General features: G+C 49.4%; 1 protein-coding gene across 3 annotated transcripts in view; it reads left to right on the forward strand.

The window, feature by feature from the left end:
- The first annotated feature begins 10,261 nt into the window (after positions 1-10,261).
- The window catches only part of MXD4 (MAX dimerization protein 4), a 38,298-nt gene continuing 33,566 nt past the window's right edge, over positions 10,262-14,993 (forward strand). The window contains exons 1-2 of one of the 3 annotated variants that reach the window (XM_075708964.1): positions 10,262-10,365; positions 10,946-11,114. In XM_075708964.1, coding sequence (XP_075565079.1) covers positions 10,302-10,365; positions 10,946-11,114 — 233 coding nt within the window. In that variant the 5' untranslated portion in view covers positions 10,262-10,301. The remainder of the gene's footprint in view (positions 10,366-10,945; positions 11,115-14,993) is intronic. The other 2 variants (XM_075708965.1, XM_075708966.1) reach the window with 2 other exon arrangements.

Genomic DNA, 14,993 nt, shown 5'->3' on the forward strand with positions numbered 1-14,993 from the left:
TGACAGAGTGACTTGGCATGACTTAGACTTTGCCAGGTGGGTGGTGAAATGCCCTGCCCTAGCGCTGTGGTGGCAGTCAGCTGATATGGGTCCACCTTCCACCATCCTTAGCACATCTGAATGGCAGGCAGAAGAGAAAATCCATCCCTGTGTTACACTGGTCCCAGTAAAGAGAAGGACCATTTTGTGGTGAAAGCCCTGAACTGGACTCGAGGTATCCAAGTTACTACAGGTATCTCATTACCTCTAGTAATTAGATCTGGGGATTTCTCTGTGTTTCTACTTCCCTCTGCATAGGGAAGATTTATTCATAACAACTTTCTCCTACCTTTGTCTGTTTTCTCCATGCTGACTGTAAGGTCTTCACATTAAAAGCAGCTCTCTCACTGTGTGTAGATCATCTAGACCAGTGGGACCTTGGTCTCCTGTAGATACCAAGAGGCCAGCAGCAATGAAGAACAGGTGAAGAGCTGCCAGCATCCTGACAAGTTAGAAAAAGGAGAATCCATTAAGTAATGCCCTGAAACTTCTTTTCTGTGGGCTGGTAAAACATATGCTCACTTACACAACGCAGACACTGTCAGCGAAGCAGGAAGTCGTGTCCTCGGCATCGAGTCTCTGTGCCGTAACTGCAGGGAGCCCAACACCTTGGACGTGGCTCAGGCGGAGAATCTGTGTCACACGAAAGGAGAGGAATGGAACCAGCGTGAAACCATCGGCAACAAAGGAAGGCGAACAAAACCAGGACAGACGGGATCAGAGACACAGAGCCAAGTACAAGGCAAAAAAAATAGACCTGTGGAAAGCTGGAAAGAAAACAAATAAACCAAGTAAGTTAAATTCTCCACCCCACCCCACGGTTTCTTCCACCTCACTTGCACCTTGCTACTGAAATTTTCTCCCAATGCTAAAATCAGTGCATCAACACAAAGGATGTGGCACCCCACACGACACTTGCATGGTACACCTCTGCCTGAGAATGAAGATTGCCCTTTGTAATTTCTGCATTTTGCAGGCACCACATTTAGCAAACACGGTGCTGCATGGGTCCCATAAGGCTGGGTCCTAACCATTATGTGCTCCAGCATCTTAGATTCTGGTCCCCAAACAGACAGAGCAGCCTAAGTGATATTTTTTTTGCATGCAAGGTTGCTTTCAGCAAGTTGTGCCTTTTGGAGGCCATTCCTTTTCCCCTCCACGCCATCACAGAAATGTTTTGGCGATGTTGAGCAAAGATCTTCCCTTTGCTAGAATTCAGTGCTTCAAGCAAAGCACCAAAAGCAACACTCAGCTTGAAGGTTTAGCTGGGAAGTCTTACAGGGAAGCACCGCATATGATCATTGTTGGCCAGACCTACGCAGCCTCCCACCCGCGATCCCTGAAAAAATATTTGCTGTATCAATCCCATCCACACAGCAATAGTTAGAGTCTGCCAACACTTAACATATTCAGTAGCATGATTGATTTCCCATTATCTAATTAATTACTGCAGATTTCACATTCGCATGTTACCTGCTTTGCCGTTTGTTCAAGAACAGCAAATGACCCATCACCGCAAGGTGATGGCACTGAATTTATCTTTGTCCTGTACCTTGCATTTTTCCCCAAACTGGTGCAAAACTCCAACCAGGCACCGGCAAGGGTGGTCCAGGAGGCCTCTGGGTGCTCCATCCCCTGCCTGAGGCTGGAGCCAAACCTCTGGCAGGCTTCTCATGCTGGAGGTGCCAAAGGCTCCCCAGGTAACCCAGCACAGTGCCTCGCTGTCCTCACTGTCAGAACATTTTGCTGATATCCGTCCTCCTTGCTGCAATTTAAATGCATTGCTTCTTCCTCTCTTGGATGCTGAAAGCTGATGATTTCCTGCTTGCACTAGCTTTGTTTTGCATAAGGAAGGGAGTTTGTTACAGCCATTCTGCCCGACTCTTCCTTGGTTTTCATACTTACACCAATAAAAGAGAGTGGGAAATCGTACTTGCTTTATGTGGAATAGGAGACTACATAAGACTGTGTGAAATCAAGCCCGTAATTTTTTATTCTAAACCATACGTTACAGATACAGTTCCTATAGAGTGCTCATTTAACATTCAGTTTCATTTCTCCATAGGAGTAATTAGCTTGCAACGAGGAAAATCATTTAATTAGGCCCACAACTGATTACAGCCTGGTGCATAGCCTATTGAAATAAAGGAGAAGATACAAATTGATTTCAACATGTTTTGGGTCAGACCCAATCTTCCAAAGCAAATAGAGAGATAAGACGGCATCTGCTGACGATTCACCTGCCAAGTCTTTATGCTGAGCTCTAATTTTAGGTCCTGCAGGCAATTGTCCAGGTTATTTACCACCTGGGCTGTTTTGATCTTCTCTCAAATATGTGTCTTCATGTACGAGCTCTTATCTTTACCACGATAATACTGGCCCAACTATACTAGCAGTATGAGGTTCAGGATCAATACTGATTCCTCCCTCATTCAGCTGAATAGCATTTTATTCACCTAATTACTAATATCTCTTAAGGGTCTGAACTGGCAAATCTTGACTAAGCAGTCTAAAATGTGAGCTGGACATGCTACAGAAATGCAGAGTGTTATCATTACTGTACAATATGGGATGCACCTACGATCTTCCCATCACGGATTTACTTGGACCCATCCAGGCTAATATAAGTGACAGAATCCTAGGGCTGGCAGTAGATTTACATCAGCCACATTAGGCATTAATTTTTCCCTACTGGGAATAGAACTCAACAATTTGTTTACATACTTACTGCAGGCCTATAAATATGTTATAGCTATCCGTTCTTTGATAAATGAAAATCTGTTCTCCCATATATGTATGCACATAGCTTGGCTCCTGGAGAATGGCTGTATGAAAAGACATCAGCAGTCGACCTCTAATTTCCTTCTCATCTCAAAATCCGATTTACCCAGCTTATAACTCAGTTGATTTTGCATGTCCAAGCACCCAGGTGAGTAATCTCCATGCTTAAATTTGTAAATATAACTTTTTCTTTCTTGGTTCCTCATCTGTAATAAATATTCTATAAACTAACGGCTGCTAACTACTTTGTTGGTCTCCATAGGACACATGAACTCATTCTTCCATATCTAGATGGATTTTCAGACCAAAGAACAATACAAATTCATTGGAGCTTCTTCCTATAAACCCAGCAGACATGATTCACAGATACACAGGAAGCAGGTACCTTGGGTAAGAAAATTTTATTTTTTTTATGTTTAGCGGATAGATGCCACTGAGACTGTGTTACCACTGACTGATTTTGTTCACGAAGCCCACAGTTGCCTCCCTGTTCTCTCAAAGCGGACATTCTGTTTGCCAAAAGCAGACTGGTTTCAGCCCCATTTGCTACAGTGTGTACACAACCCTGCTCTGTTTCTCTCTCTGTCCTGGACTGCAACAGTGGTGCTAAGCATCAAGGCAGCTTAGAAGATGATCACAGCGAGGCAGAATATGCTTTCACTGCTATATGATGTGCTCATGGCAAAGTTACCTAACAAGAAGGCCTGATGGCAAATTTCATTGGATAAAGGAGAAATGTTTAATTTATCAGCTCGTTCAAGCAGCGACCTCAGGCAGATGGCCATGCCCCGCAAAAGCACTCTAACACAAAGTGGATCTGGGTCATGGTTTCTTCAGAGCCTCTTTGTACTGCACTAGTCTATATGTTTTGTGGAAGCTTAATGCAATACAAATGTACACAAGGCCCCTTTCCTATGCCAAGGGAATGTCTGAGATTCAGATCTGAAATCATACAACAAATCCTTCTTCTGCAGTATATCATAATGCCGAACACGCCGGACTGGGGACTGGGACACCTTGTCATCCTCCCAGCTCTTCCCTTGCCTTTGCTGAGTGACACTGGCCAGTTGTTTTGCCCATGTCTCATTTCTTGTCTTTTAATATGAAAGCAGTAATACCACTGCCTTTTGTAAAGTGCTTTGAGCACGGCAGCATCAGTGAAGATTTTTAGAACGATGCTATCCAAAATTGCCAGACGTGGTTTAGGTGAAACAGAGTTCAGGCAGAGCAGGATGACGGAGTAAGTCAGTGTCTCTCAAGCTTTTCAATCTATGCCTCACTTCAATCGGTTAAGAATAATTTCATGCCTGATCACAGAAATGGCTGCAGGGCCTGGCGGCAGGGTACTGCACGTCTCGCTGGTCGGGGAGCGCTGGCAGAGAGGGGCATTCGAGGGCCCTGCAGCCAAACTCTCAAGGACGCTAAGATACGAATGTTGTCTTTCATAATATAGCAATTAACAAGAAATGAATGTTACAAGGGACTGGCATTCAGTTTGAAGCACGATTTTTTTTCAGATTTGAATTTCAAGCATGTCTGTTCCACAGCATTTCATAAACCCTTGCTAAATCACAAACAAAACCAGGAGAAATTCAATTGTTTTGTGAAAGCCAGTGATTCAAACAGCGCAGCAAACAACTGGTCAAGAGCAGGCAGCAAGCTGGGCTAGCGAGCATCATGTAGAGAGCCCACCAACCCAAATGTGTGGGGAGTCACTCAGGTCCATAGGACCCCGCAGTATCTATACTGCTTATTTGTTGTCGTGGTCCTTGGACCAAGCTAGTCTCCAAGCCTACGCCTGGGTACAGTTCAAGGGGTATGACAGGTCGAGGACCAATCCAGAGAGCACACTGGGTGCGACTGTGCAGACATGACTCCTCCACACTACACAGCCCCTCAACACTGAGCAGCAACTCATTAACCCCAATACCCCATATGCCTTCATGTCACATAACCTCAGCTTTAAGCTCTGAAAACAGCTCTCTGATGGGTTGCCACACATCTTCAGGCACTTTGAACTTAAAAAACCCACCCCAAGCTAAAAGCAAACCACACATAAAGTGATGACAAGTGCACAAAGCCACAAGTGCACCAGTAGCAGCCCAGAGGAGATGCAGGGCCAAGCGGCTGCAGTGACATCTGCCATCTGAGATCAGGGATGGAGGACGGTCTTTGTTTGGCCCTGCTTTATTTGGCAGGGTAGACAGAATCACAGCGTCTCAAATCGGGCTCGGGCACTGACAAAATTGCTAGTTCTGAAACTTCTTTCTATTCAACTTTCAGGTGTTTTGGTTTCTGCATCTAGGAAACAGAGCTAATGATCTGAATCACAGGTGAGGTGAGAAATGAAATGGGATTTGAGATGCTGAGACAGGGAACTGAAACTTCTCAGTGCCAGCTCTGAGTATAGATCCCCTCCTGTGTGGGAAGACAGAACTAACTCTGCTAATTACCTAAGCCTTGCAACACCCAAGGAAACAGGCGGATGGACTCCAAGGCAGAGTGAAGGAGATTACTTCTGGAGTTAGGGATAAGACACAGTAAGGAATTTAAAAAGATGGAAGAAGGAAACATGCAGTAGCTGCAATGAGCCAAACCTGAGAAGCATGGAAGGCCCAACTATTTCTTTAAGGCTGTACGTGGAGAACAGTGAGTAAGTTGATTCAAATATGGATCCTTAACTTCAGAGCTCTGCCCTCATCACTGATCTCACATGCCATGTCAGGCCACAGGATGGATTTTGGGAAAGAAAGGCATTGTTACATTTAAAAATGTAGATACTACCACTCCAATCACAAAGTGCAGGCAGTGAAGAAACCACAAACAGCGCAGGTTGTGGGGTGTGGCTGCTGATGGCTCTCCCTTCTGCTTCTAAATATAAAGTTTTTCAAACTTCACCATGAAGTGACAGCTACCCCTTATCGCTGAAGGCCAGCTGTTTCTTTAGCACTCAGCTGTTCCTGCTGCTTGGTCGTAGAAATGGAAAAAAGCTATTTAGAGACGCAAATCTGCAAAGCCTTTGAGCACATGTATCTTAGAGCCTGTCCAGTTCTTAAAAGTAATTCGGTTTCTTTCACACCCATTTTACACCTCTGCACCCACGCTGACACCACCGAAGCTAGTCCTGGTTCACTGGCACAAATAACAGATCCAGAACAATTCATTCTAGGTATTTTAAAAGTTTTTATGGTGCCTCCCATAAAGGACTCAGTTGAATTCACTCTAGGAGAAATACTCTTGGTAAAATTCCTCGGCGCTCTCTAACACATTGTCGCACACTGTACAGAAGGCTCCTTCTATGCAACTACAGGTAAACGTGTGTCAGTGCTCGTTTGGTATGAGCCAACCCATACACTGTCCTAAATGCATGTGGGTTTACTCCGGATCTCATCAGCAGGAACTCTGCATGCGTGTGTGTGTCTATGGGGGGTGTGGTGTGGTTACACACACGCTTATAGTTCAAGCAGACTAATACAGTTTATGGCTACTGTGAACAGAAATCAGCCAGCTTTTGTGACTGCACTGGTCCTCATTTTGCAGTCCTTAACAGCACTGCATGACACGTACTCCCGTACATAGTCCAGCTGGCTTCAGTGGCCCCTCTCTTCCCAAAGCACCCATTCCATCCAGTGAAGGGCGGAAGTGCAGGGCCCTGGAAAGTGCCAGTATCAATGTGAAATTGTGCTCTATCACCTTAAAACAACTGTCTTCAAAATATTTCTGCCCACATTTAAAAGCAGAACGAGCAATCACGTTGAGCCTGATAGGTTTTTTTACCCCAGGAGAGGTTAGGTTGCTGGGTTTGGGTTCCAGGGGGTGCAGGGGAGGGTGAGAGCTGACCCAGCAGTCAGAGTGGACCGAGCGCCAAGGAGCGTCCCGTGAAGGCAGTGCTCGGTGGGGCGTGCAGCACAGGCTCTGCACCCTCCCGAAGCACTGCCCCTGCGCAGTGCTGTGCTTGTTTGGACTCCTGTGTTTCTAGAGGGAAACGATGTGTGTCTATAGTGTGGTGGGGAGGAGTGGGAGAAGCTTTAGGCCTTCAAAACCTCAGTAAACTCATACTGGAATCCTGACCTTTCATACAAGCGTATCCCACTTTCACCCAGGTGCATTTTATATACCTAGCACATTCATCTTCCTTTCTAGACATATAACTGACTCCACAGCAAGTGTACAAAACAGTTTAAGATACATTTAGACACATATACAAAGAAATACAGGTGCTCTGAAAATTTGAGGTACTGCTAGAACGGTGTGGCTGCAGAACAACGGTGTCTTATCTGTACATCTTTGCATTTTCTTTACTACATGCCCTATGCACGTGGTCAGGCAAAGGGAACTTACTTTCATGTGTGGACAACACAGACCTATGCATATACAGTTTCATGCTATTTCATAACAGAAAGCAATGTCAAATAGCGTCTAAACCTACTTCCAGTTAAGTCAACAGCAAAACTGCCATAAATTTCAATGGCTTTACAGTGATAACAGTACTGCCTCACCCGCATGCAGCAGAATTTCAACAGTTTGAGCAGCAAGTGGAAAATGTTACAGCAACTTTTTCACCACTGCAATCTATGCACCAAATTCTCTTCTGCCTTGTAATTCATGGAGTCAGAGTTTTTTCCAAGCAGATATAAAATTCTCTTAAATCACAGTCACAATGCTGCTTTCTTCACAGCCTTGTATTTTGTCTCATCCCTGATGCCTGGACGAAACAACAGTAAAATGTGATCTGTGTTTCAGCAATGTTCAAGAACTACATTACACTTGCGTATCTGAGGCAACAAGATACAGACTTGTAAATTAGCAGGTGTAATGTTAACACAATCCTGTAAAAAGACTAAAGCATAATCCTTATTTTAATCTGAATCACTATTACCCTCTTAAAAGGCAACTGTAGCTGACATCTTTTGCCAAGGAATAAATAGAGGACAACATTCTGCAACCCTCCTGTATGCCGAATAGCTCTTACTGGACTAGTTCAATTAAAATCAATGGGACCACTTGTGTGCACAAGTGCTGTTCTGCAGAAGGACTGATTACAGGCTTCAGCACTTTTGGCCTGAAGATGTACGAATGTTTACAGCTTAAAACTACTTGCTCATGTTAAAACCAACCAGTTTTAGGCAACAGCTGTGCAGCAGTGATCTGAGATAAGGATGCAAACTTAGCAGCACAAATAGGATGGTGTGGACAGGAAAGGTGCTGAGCTCCTTCCTGTCCAGCCTGTACACCAGGAGCCAGGCTATTCTGGTAGATGGCTTCTGTGTATCCAAATGACGAAACGCAGCTGAATACGCTGGCAAGGGTTGGAAAGCTGGCAGTAACTCTGACTGCATTTCTGAGAGCTTTCCACTGCTGCTTTTTTCAGCAGGTTAGACTATTGTGTAGTTTAGTAATTCTTTTAAATCTCTGTGCATGTTTTTGCAGTACTGCTGTTTTCCTCTCTTGCCTGTGCGCTCTAAGAGGTCACAAGATGTATGTGCTAGACACATTTTTACAGCATCTCTGGCATCCCATTTGTATCATCTTTTTCATTCCGATTCATTTCTTGCCATACTTTCCACTACGAGAGCAGGAGGCTTTTCCTTCAGTTGTAGTCATATGCCAACATTCTTCTGTCTTATAGCCCTGACAGCAAGGAGAAACAGAATTTAAATTTGCTCAAAATGCCAGCTAGCTTTAGGAAACCCCTCCCGCGCTTGCGGTGGTGAGAAATCCCACAGTCGACACAGCAAGAGCCCCTTTCTTGCTTTGAGACACGCAAGGGCCCAACCCAACGGCCTGGTGATGCCCAGGGGCCCTCCGTTTGCTGACCCCCGGGGAGGAGGCTGGCTTTTTGCCCTCGACACCTGCCAAGCTCCCTGGGCGCTGTGGTGAGGAGGCATCTCCTCACGGCCGCCTGCCCCGCTCCCCTCGCCTTCCTCGCTGGGGTCTCTGGGGCTACCAGGGGCCCCGGGCCCCGCTTCCCTCCCCATGGCCTGGAGCGAGCAGCGCTCGTATTTACAGAGAAAAATAATACTTTATTTTTTGCCTGAAAGCTGCCCGACGCTGACGGGACAACAGGCGCTGAGGCGCAGGCCCAGCGGCTGGCACGGCTCACGGCCCCCTCCACGGCGGCCCTCAGCGGCGGGCAGGCGGGCGGGCGGCACCACCGGCCCGCGAAGCCTCGCCGCCCCGCAAACACCGCCCCGCCGCCGGCTTCTGGCCCAGGGAAGCGGCCCCGGGCCCCCTCGCCTGCCCCGGGCCCCCTCCGCGACCCCGGGCCCCCTCGCCCGCCCCAGGCCGGCCGCCCCCGCGCGCATGCGCAGCCCGCCCGGCAGGGGCGGGGCCTCCCCGTTCCTCGGCGCCGGGCCCGCCCGCGGCGGCCGGGCAGCGCTGGCCCAGCGCCGGGGCGGGGGCGGGCAGCCCGGGTGGCGTGCCCCGGCAGGGAGCCGCCGCGGGCGGCCGTGCCCAGCGCGGGGGAGGCCGCGGGGGTGGAGGTCTGACCCGGGCCGGTGATGGGGGGGGGGGGCGCGGGCTGCAGCGCCCTGCGCCTGGGGCCACGCCGGGCCGGGCCGGGGCCTGGCAGCGCCCTGGGCGGGCGGCTGCAGCCCCGCCGAGCAGGCGCGGTGATGGCGGCAGCGGGTTTCCTTCACGCAAACCGGCGGTCCCCAGGGCTGGCTGCGGTCCTGCCGCCTGGGGCGGGGGCGGCCGGGCTCCTCTGCCCCCCCCACCCCTGCCTTCTTCCTTTTTATTTTTTTTTCCCCCGTGTATTCTCCCCGTCCAGCGAGCCCGCGCTCCTGGCGGCCGGTCCGCCCTCAGCGCTCGCAGCTGCCCCGCGGCCCGGCGAGCATGTGGCGCCTGGCGGCGTGTGAGGGCGGGGGCGGGGCCTGCGGCCGCCCCGCCCCTCCGCCTGCCTCTTCCTCACAGCAACGCCGCGCCTCCAGCCGCCCATTGGCTGCCGCTTCCTGCCTCCCCGCCTCCTGCCGCACGCACGCGCCTCCCGCCCCATTGGCTCCTTCCCCGCCCTCATTTGCATCGCGCCCCGCGCACCAATCGGCGGCCGCTACCTGCTTAACATGCAAGAAGCCGGCCACTCAGCGAGCGCGGGGGCCGGGCCACCACGTGCTGTTGCTAAGCTTCGGCTTCTAAATTGTTACTATAGTGGCCAGCCAATCGGAGGGGGAGACGGGGATCTGTCAACATTCCCTGCCCCAGCCAGAGGAAAAGGGGGGGGTGCTCTGGCTGTCGGTTGGCCCGGCTGCCGCCCTGCGTCCCGCCCCCGCGCCGAATCGCCGTTCCCTATTGGCGGCGCGGGCTGCCCGTCGCCTGTGTGTCAAATGTAGGTTGAGAGAGGTGCCTTATAACCGGGGGCTTGGAAGTCCCCCGCGCGTGAACTCGGCGCGGTGCGCGACGCGGGGCGGCGGGGGGCCCGGGGCACGGCGCGGCACGGCTCGGCTCGGCTCGGCTCGGCTCGGCTCGGCACGGCACAGGCAGCCATGGAATTGAACTCTCTGTTAATTCTCCTGGAAGCGGCCGAGTACTTGGAGAGAAGAGACCGAGGTACTGGGCGCAGGCGGGCAGTCAGTCAGGCACCCGCAGGCGCTCCTCAGCCGCTCTCGGCCTTTGTTGTGAGGCGGCGGCGGGCGGCCCGGCCCGGGGGCCCGGCCCCGCGCCCTCACCTGCCCGGGCGCCGCGGGCTTGACCCGGGCTCCGCCAGAGGCGCCGCGCTGGGGGAGGAACACTGCTCTTCTCTTTGCTTTTTTCTTAAAAAAAAAAAAAAAACAAAACCCGGTTATTTTTTTGTCAAGCTCTGGATGGGGATGGTGTGTGTGTGGCAGCGCTCAGGATACCTCACACTTCTCGGTGTGTGGCAGTCGGTAATTGTATGGCAGTGCTCCCCTCCCCCCCTCAGCGCAGCGTGACAAGGGGTTGCATGATCCGCCTCGTTTTTAATGTGCACTCAAATAATCCTCCTAATTTCGGCACTTCTTTTCTTGGTTGTGGTTTGTTTTTTGGTTTTTTTTTTGTTTGTTTGTTTTTGTTTTACCGAGTTGTTAGATTTTTTGTCTCGCTTCTTTTAAGAGATGCCAGAATAAAATCCAAACAAATCAACCGGAAAAAATTCTGTTCTTTACCCTAGCGTTCCTGCAAAGGAGGAAAAAAATGCATGGAAAAAATATATTGCCACTAATGCTGACTTTGTCCCTAGAAGCAGAACATGGCTATGCATCAGTGTTACCCTTCGATAGTGACTATTCCAGAAAGAAAACAAAGGCAGGCACCATGGCCAGAAAATCCCAGAATAACAGGTAATAGACGCACCGCTTTTTCAGAATGAATCGGCAGCTTTTCCAATGTGTCTAGCTTATGTGCAGTGCATACATTTATTAAAAATAATAACTAATCCAGTGTCTTAGTTTCCCCCATCCCAGTAGTCGCCATTTTTTCCCTGGATGGGCTTGGCTCTGTTTTGATCTCTCATATAAACACTGCCACGCGTACACCATCTCCTTAGTACTCACTGCACTTCTAAACCATCCGCCCTCATCGCTCCTTCTGCTCCGCGCTCACCAACAGCGGCTTTTTCTGCAGATCTTAACACCATAATCGCCAGCCAGACTTCTCTTTGCATGGCACTAATTTCCCCCCCGCCAGCATTTATTTATAAACCACAGGCAGCAAACCGGCCGCCTCCCCCATCGCAGCCAGAGCAGAAGCAGCCTCCGGTTGCAGCACGGTGCCGGGCTCTCGGAGGGGGAGCGTGTGCGGGGCGGTGGGGGGAGACCCACCCGTGCACTTGAACTTCTCCTGTAGGTATTAAGCAAGAAGGTGCTGGAGTGAACTTGACCTCTCCGGGGCTTCTGCTGCACCGCCGGGTCGCCAGCCCGCCTGCCCGCTGCATGCGATCCGTCAAAGTGCATGACTCGGTCATTATTTATCACGATTATTGTCCATCTTTTTGTCGTGGTAGTGGCGGTTTTGTTGTTTTCCCTGCAGCCGCTACCTGTGCTGTGATGACATGAGCGGAGGGCTGCTGTGCGCAGGCTCTCTGCAGCTTTGTTTGCTGCTCGGGCAGCGGCTGTGTACGTGCAGGAGGCTGTCTTAGAGGGACAGTGCCGGCCCCTGCCTGGGAGTTCCTCCAGTCCTGTGCTGTGCCTGCTCTGCTTCGCTCTTCCAGGGCTTCTCCGGAGAGGACCGAGGACCGTGCCCAGCTGGGCCTGCTTCGCCCCGGAGCGGGGATGCTCTCCCCAGCGCAGGCTCCGCTCTGCACGGTTGTGCTGGATGGTGGCTCCTGTAGAATAGCCTAAAATGAACTCGGCTTGCACGTGACTTGTTTTCCAAATGAGCAGTGAGTCTCGGCGGGCCCGCTCTGCTCTTGCTTCTCCAGCGGGCATCCCGCACAGCAGTGGGCAGCTGGGTCTGCTGGTGCTGGGGAAGCGTGGGGCAGGGGGCCAGTGGCTGCTCGTGGGGCACCGGAGGTGCAAAGTGAAATCAAAAGCTGACGAGCTCCCTCCTCGAGAAAAACACGAGCTGGTGAGCGCCCTGCTCGTGCCTACCATGGCCGAGCAATGTGTCTTGAAGATAACGAAGGGGGAGCAAATAGTTCCCCTCTGCCCCTACTCCAAGCAAGGCAACCATTTCAGGGGTATTAATTGCAGTACTCCTACATTTTTTGTTTTTAGTTGAATTCTTTGTCTCATCTTGGAGCATAGAGAAGACGTCAGTTCATTTTAAAACAGAAAGTCATCAGGAGTGGGAGGCGTGTCTTGTTTCCTGAGACGCTTTGCTCCTAAAGATTTTTAATTATTTTCTTACAAAGTATGCTCGATGCCCTTAAAAAAAATTCACAGTTAACCAAAACAGGTCTCATAGGATTTCCAGCTGTAAACTGCTCATTGAATTGTATGGATTTTTTCTTTTTCTGTCTCTTGCATTCAAGAAATCTGTGTTACTTACAGAGCTACTATTCCATCGTTTCTGTTCTTAGGTCTCTTGTCATCCCCTGCAAAATAGTTATTTGTCTGAACTGTAAGCTGCTTTCAGGAGTTTTTAGGAGAGGATTTGTAATCTATCAAATACAGCAGAATTAAAAGGTTTCTGGTTACAGATTTGCTAGTGTTATTAAAGCTGCGGCATACATGTCTGCTTGCAGTTACCTTCCTGCTTTTTTTCTGCCTGTAGATTTATATTTACCTGTTCAGTCTTTCAGTCTGATTCTTACTCTGTAGCAGTGGCAACCTTCAAAAAAGCCATCCTGCGGTACACAATGTATATGTTTACTTACACTTTCTTCTTCTCGCTGCAGTGATTAGATCAGGGGTGAGTTGTTTGTGTTACGGGACAGGATAATGCCTGTCGAGTAATGGTTTCAAGGGTGGCCACCACCAGGACGGTGGTTTGCCTGGTTCAGCACAGGCACTGGGCTTGCTTGCCCGTGTGGGAAACAGAGGCGCGTTGCTTTAATGCAGCACCCTGCTATTTCAGGGACGGAGGTGCAGCAGCAGGGCCGTGTGGGCACCTCTGCGTTGTGCCTACCGACTCTGTACCCACATCTAGCAATCGCTGCTCGAGTCTGCCTGTGAGCTTACATTTGAGGGGGAGAAATTATCCTTACGTTTGAACATCCAATCTAAAACATGTGAAGTACACTAGCATCGCTGGTTTATTGTTATTTGGAGCTTATAGTCTATAGGGTCCGAGCCCCAGACTAGAGCCTGAATTTTTGATAATACAGTTAAATCTTCCTGAGCAACTCAAAGATTAACAGAGGGAGACGACTGGCCAAAGTTCAGAGGATCTGGAGTGGTCGTGGGTGGTGTGAACCACCGGGCAAAGTGTCCATATTGTTCCACTCGAACCATTTTCCAGACGTGCTGGGTTTGGAGCATCAGATGCAGGCAGGCACGATTGCGTACATGTCTGAAATTTATGCCTTATTATTGCACTGTTTTTCTTACATATTACTTAAGGTTGGAGGAGTAGGAAAGGAGCAGATAACTGCACATTTCAAAACTGCAGGGGCTTTGTTGTTGTTTTCATTATCTATTTTTGTATCCTGCTGCTTGCAGCATCTGATCAGATTAAAAAGTGATATATATATCTGTGTATATTTTTTTTCGTGCTTTATGAGCTATGCATATATAAAAGCATGAAAAACATCTTCCTCCTCATTCTTGGAAAATCAAAAAAGAGGGGAGGAGGAGAAAAACTGTCAGATGTGAGGAAGCTTGGTGTGCTGTACCCTTCTTCTTTGTTCTGTATTTTCTCCCCCATGTTGCCTGCCTGCGGGGGTGGGAAGAGCCTACCCCGTGTAGTACAGGTGTGCTGGCCGGCCACTGCGGGCTGGGGGACCAGGCAGGGATGGATTACAGCTGCCCTGTTGTTCAGCGAGAGCGCTGATGGACACCTCTTTCCTCTGCTGAGGTGGTGGTGATGTTCATGTAAGAAATCCTATCTTGAGACTTCCATCCTCTCGCCGAAGGCTGGTGAGGCCTAGACCCACAGGAGAAGGGGGAGGAAGGCTGCCCGCCTTTTGGACAGGATGCTCAGGTCTGGGCTAAGAGCTTGCCCACTTTTTGACTGCCATTAAGTGAGAAGTAATTTTGACAGGTTTGGATTCATGGAGGGAAAAATACCAGCAGAATTACATTTAATTAGGCAAAATCTATAAGCCTTCTGTCCACTGCAGGAATGTAACATTTCTGCTTTGTCCACTGATAGCTTTGGATCAGAAGTGGAAGTGGTCATTAGCAGTTTGTTGCTAAACAATATTCTCGAGGTTATTGGTAGCAATCAGACACAATTTTTAGCCATTTCTTTTTCAGTTCTGCATTAAAATTACTTGATTTTAGGTGTTTTCTTCTCACTCAGTTGCTTATGATGTGCCCTTTCCCATGTCACACAACCCAAACTGCTTTGTTTTCTCTCTCTTTCCGGTTTGCCGTTTGTACCGTCCTCAGCTGAGATTTAGATTTGTTCCCCTCCAGTAGTTTTGACCAAAATCCTCTGGCAAATGAAACTGGATTCTTGTTTTGCAAAGAGGACAGGAGATTGGAGAAGGGCACAACACTGTCTTTTGGGGGGAGGTAAACCTAGGTCACATCTTATTGTTACACTAATACTCATTAGGTACTTGACCACAGTATAATAAATGTCTCCTCTTCACAGAGCAATGGCTGTATTCCTAA

The sequence above is a fragment of the Pelecanus crispus genome, chromosome 4 (assembly GCF_030463565.1).
Source record: "Pelecanus crispus isolate bPelCri1 chromosome 4, bPelCri1.pri, whole genome shotgun sequence".
Taxonomy (NCBI): Eukaryota; Metazoa; Chordata; class Aves; order Pelecaniformes; family Pelecanidae; genus Pelecanus; species Pelecanus crispus.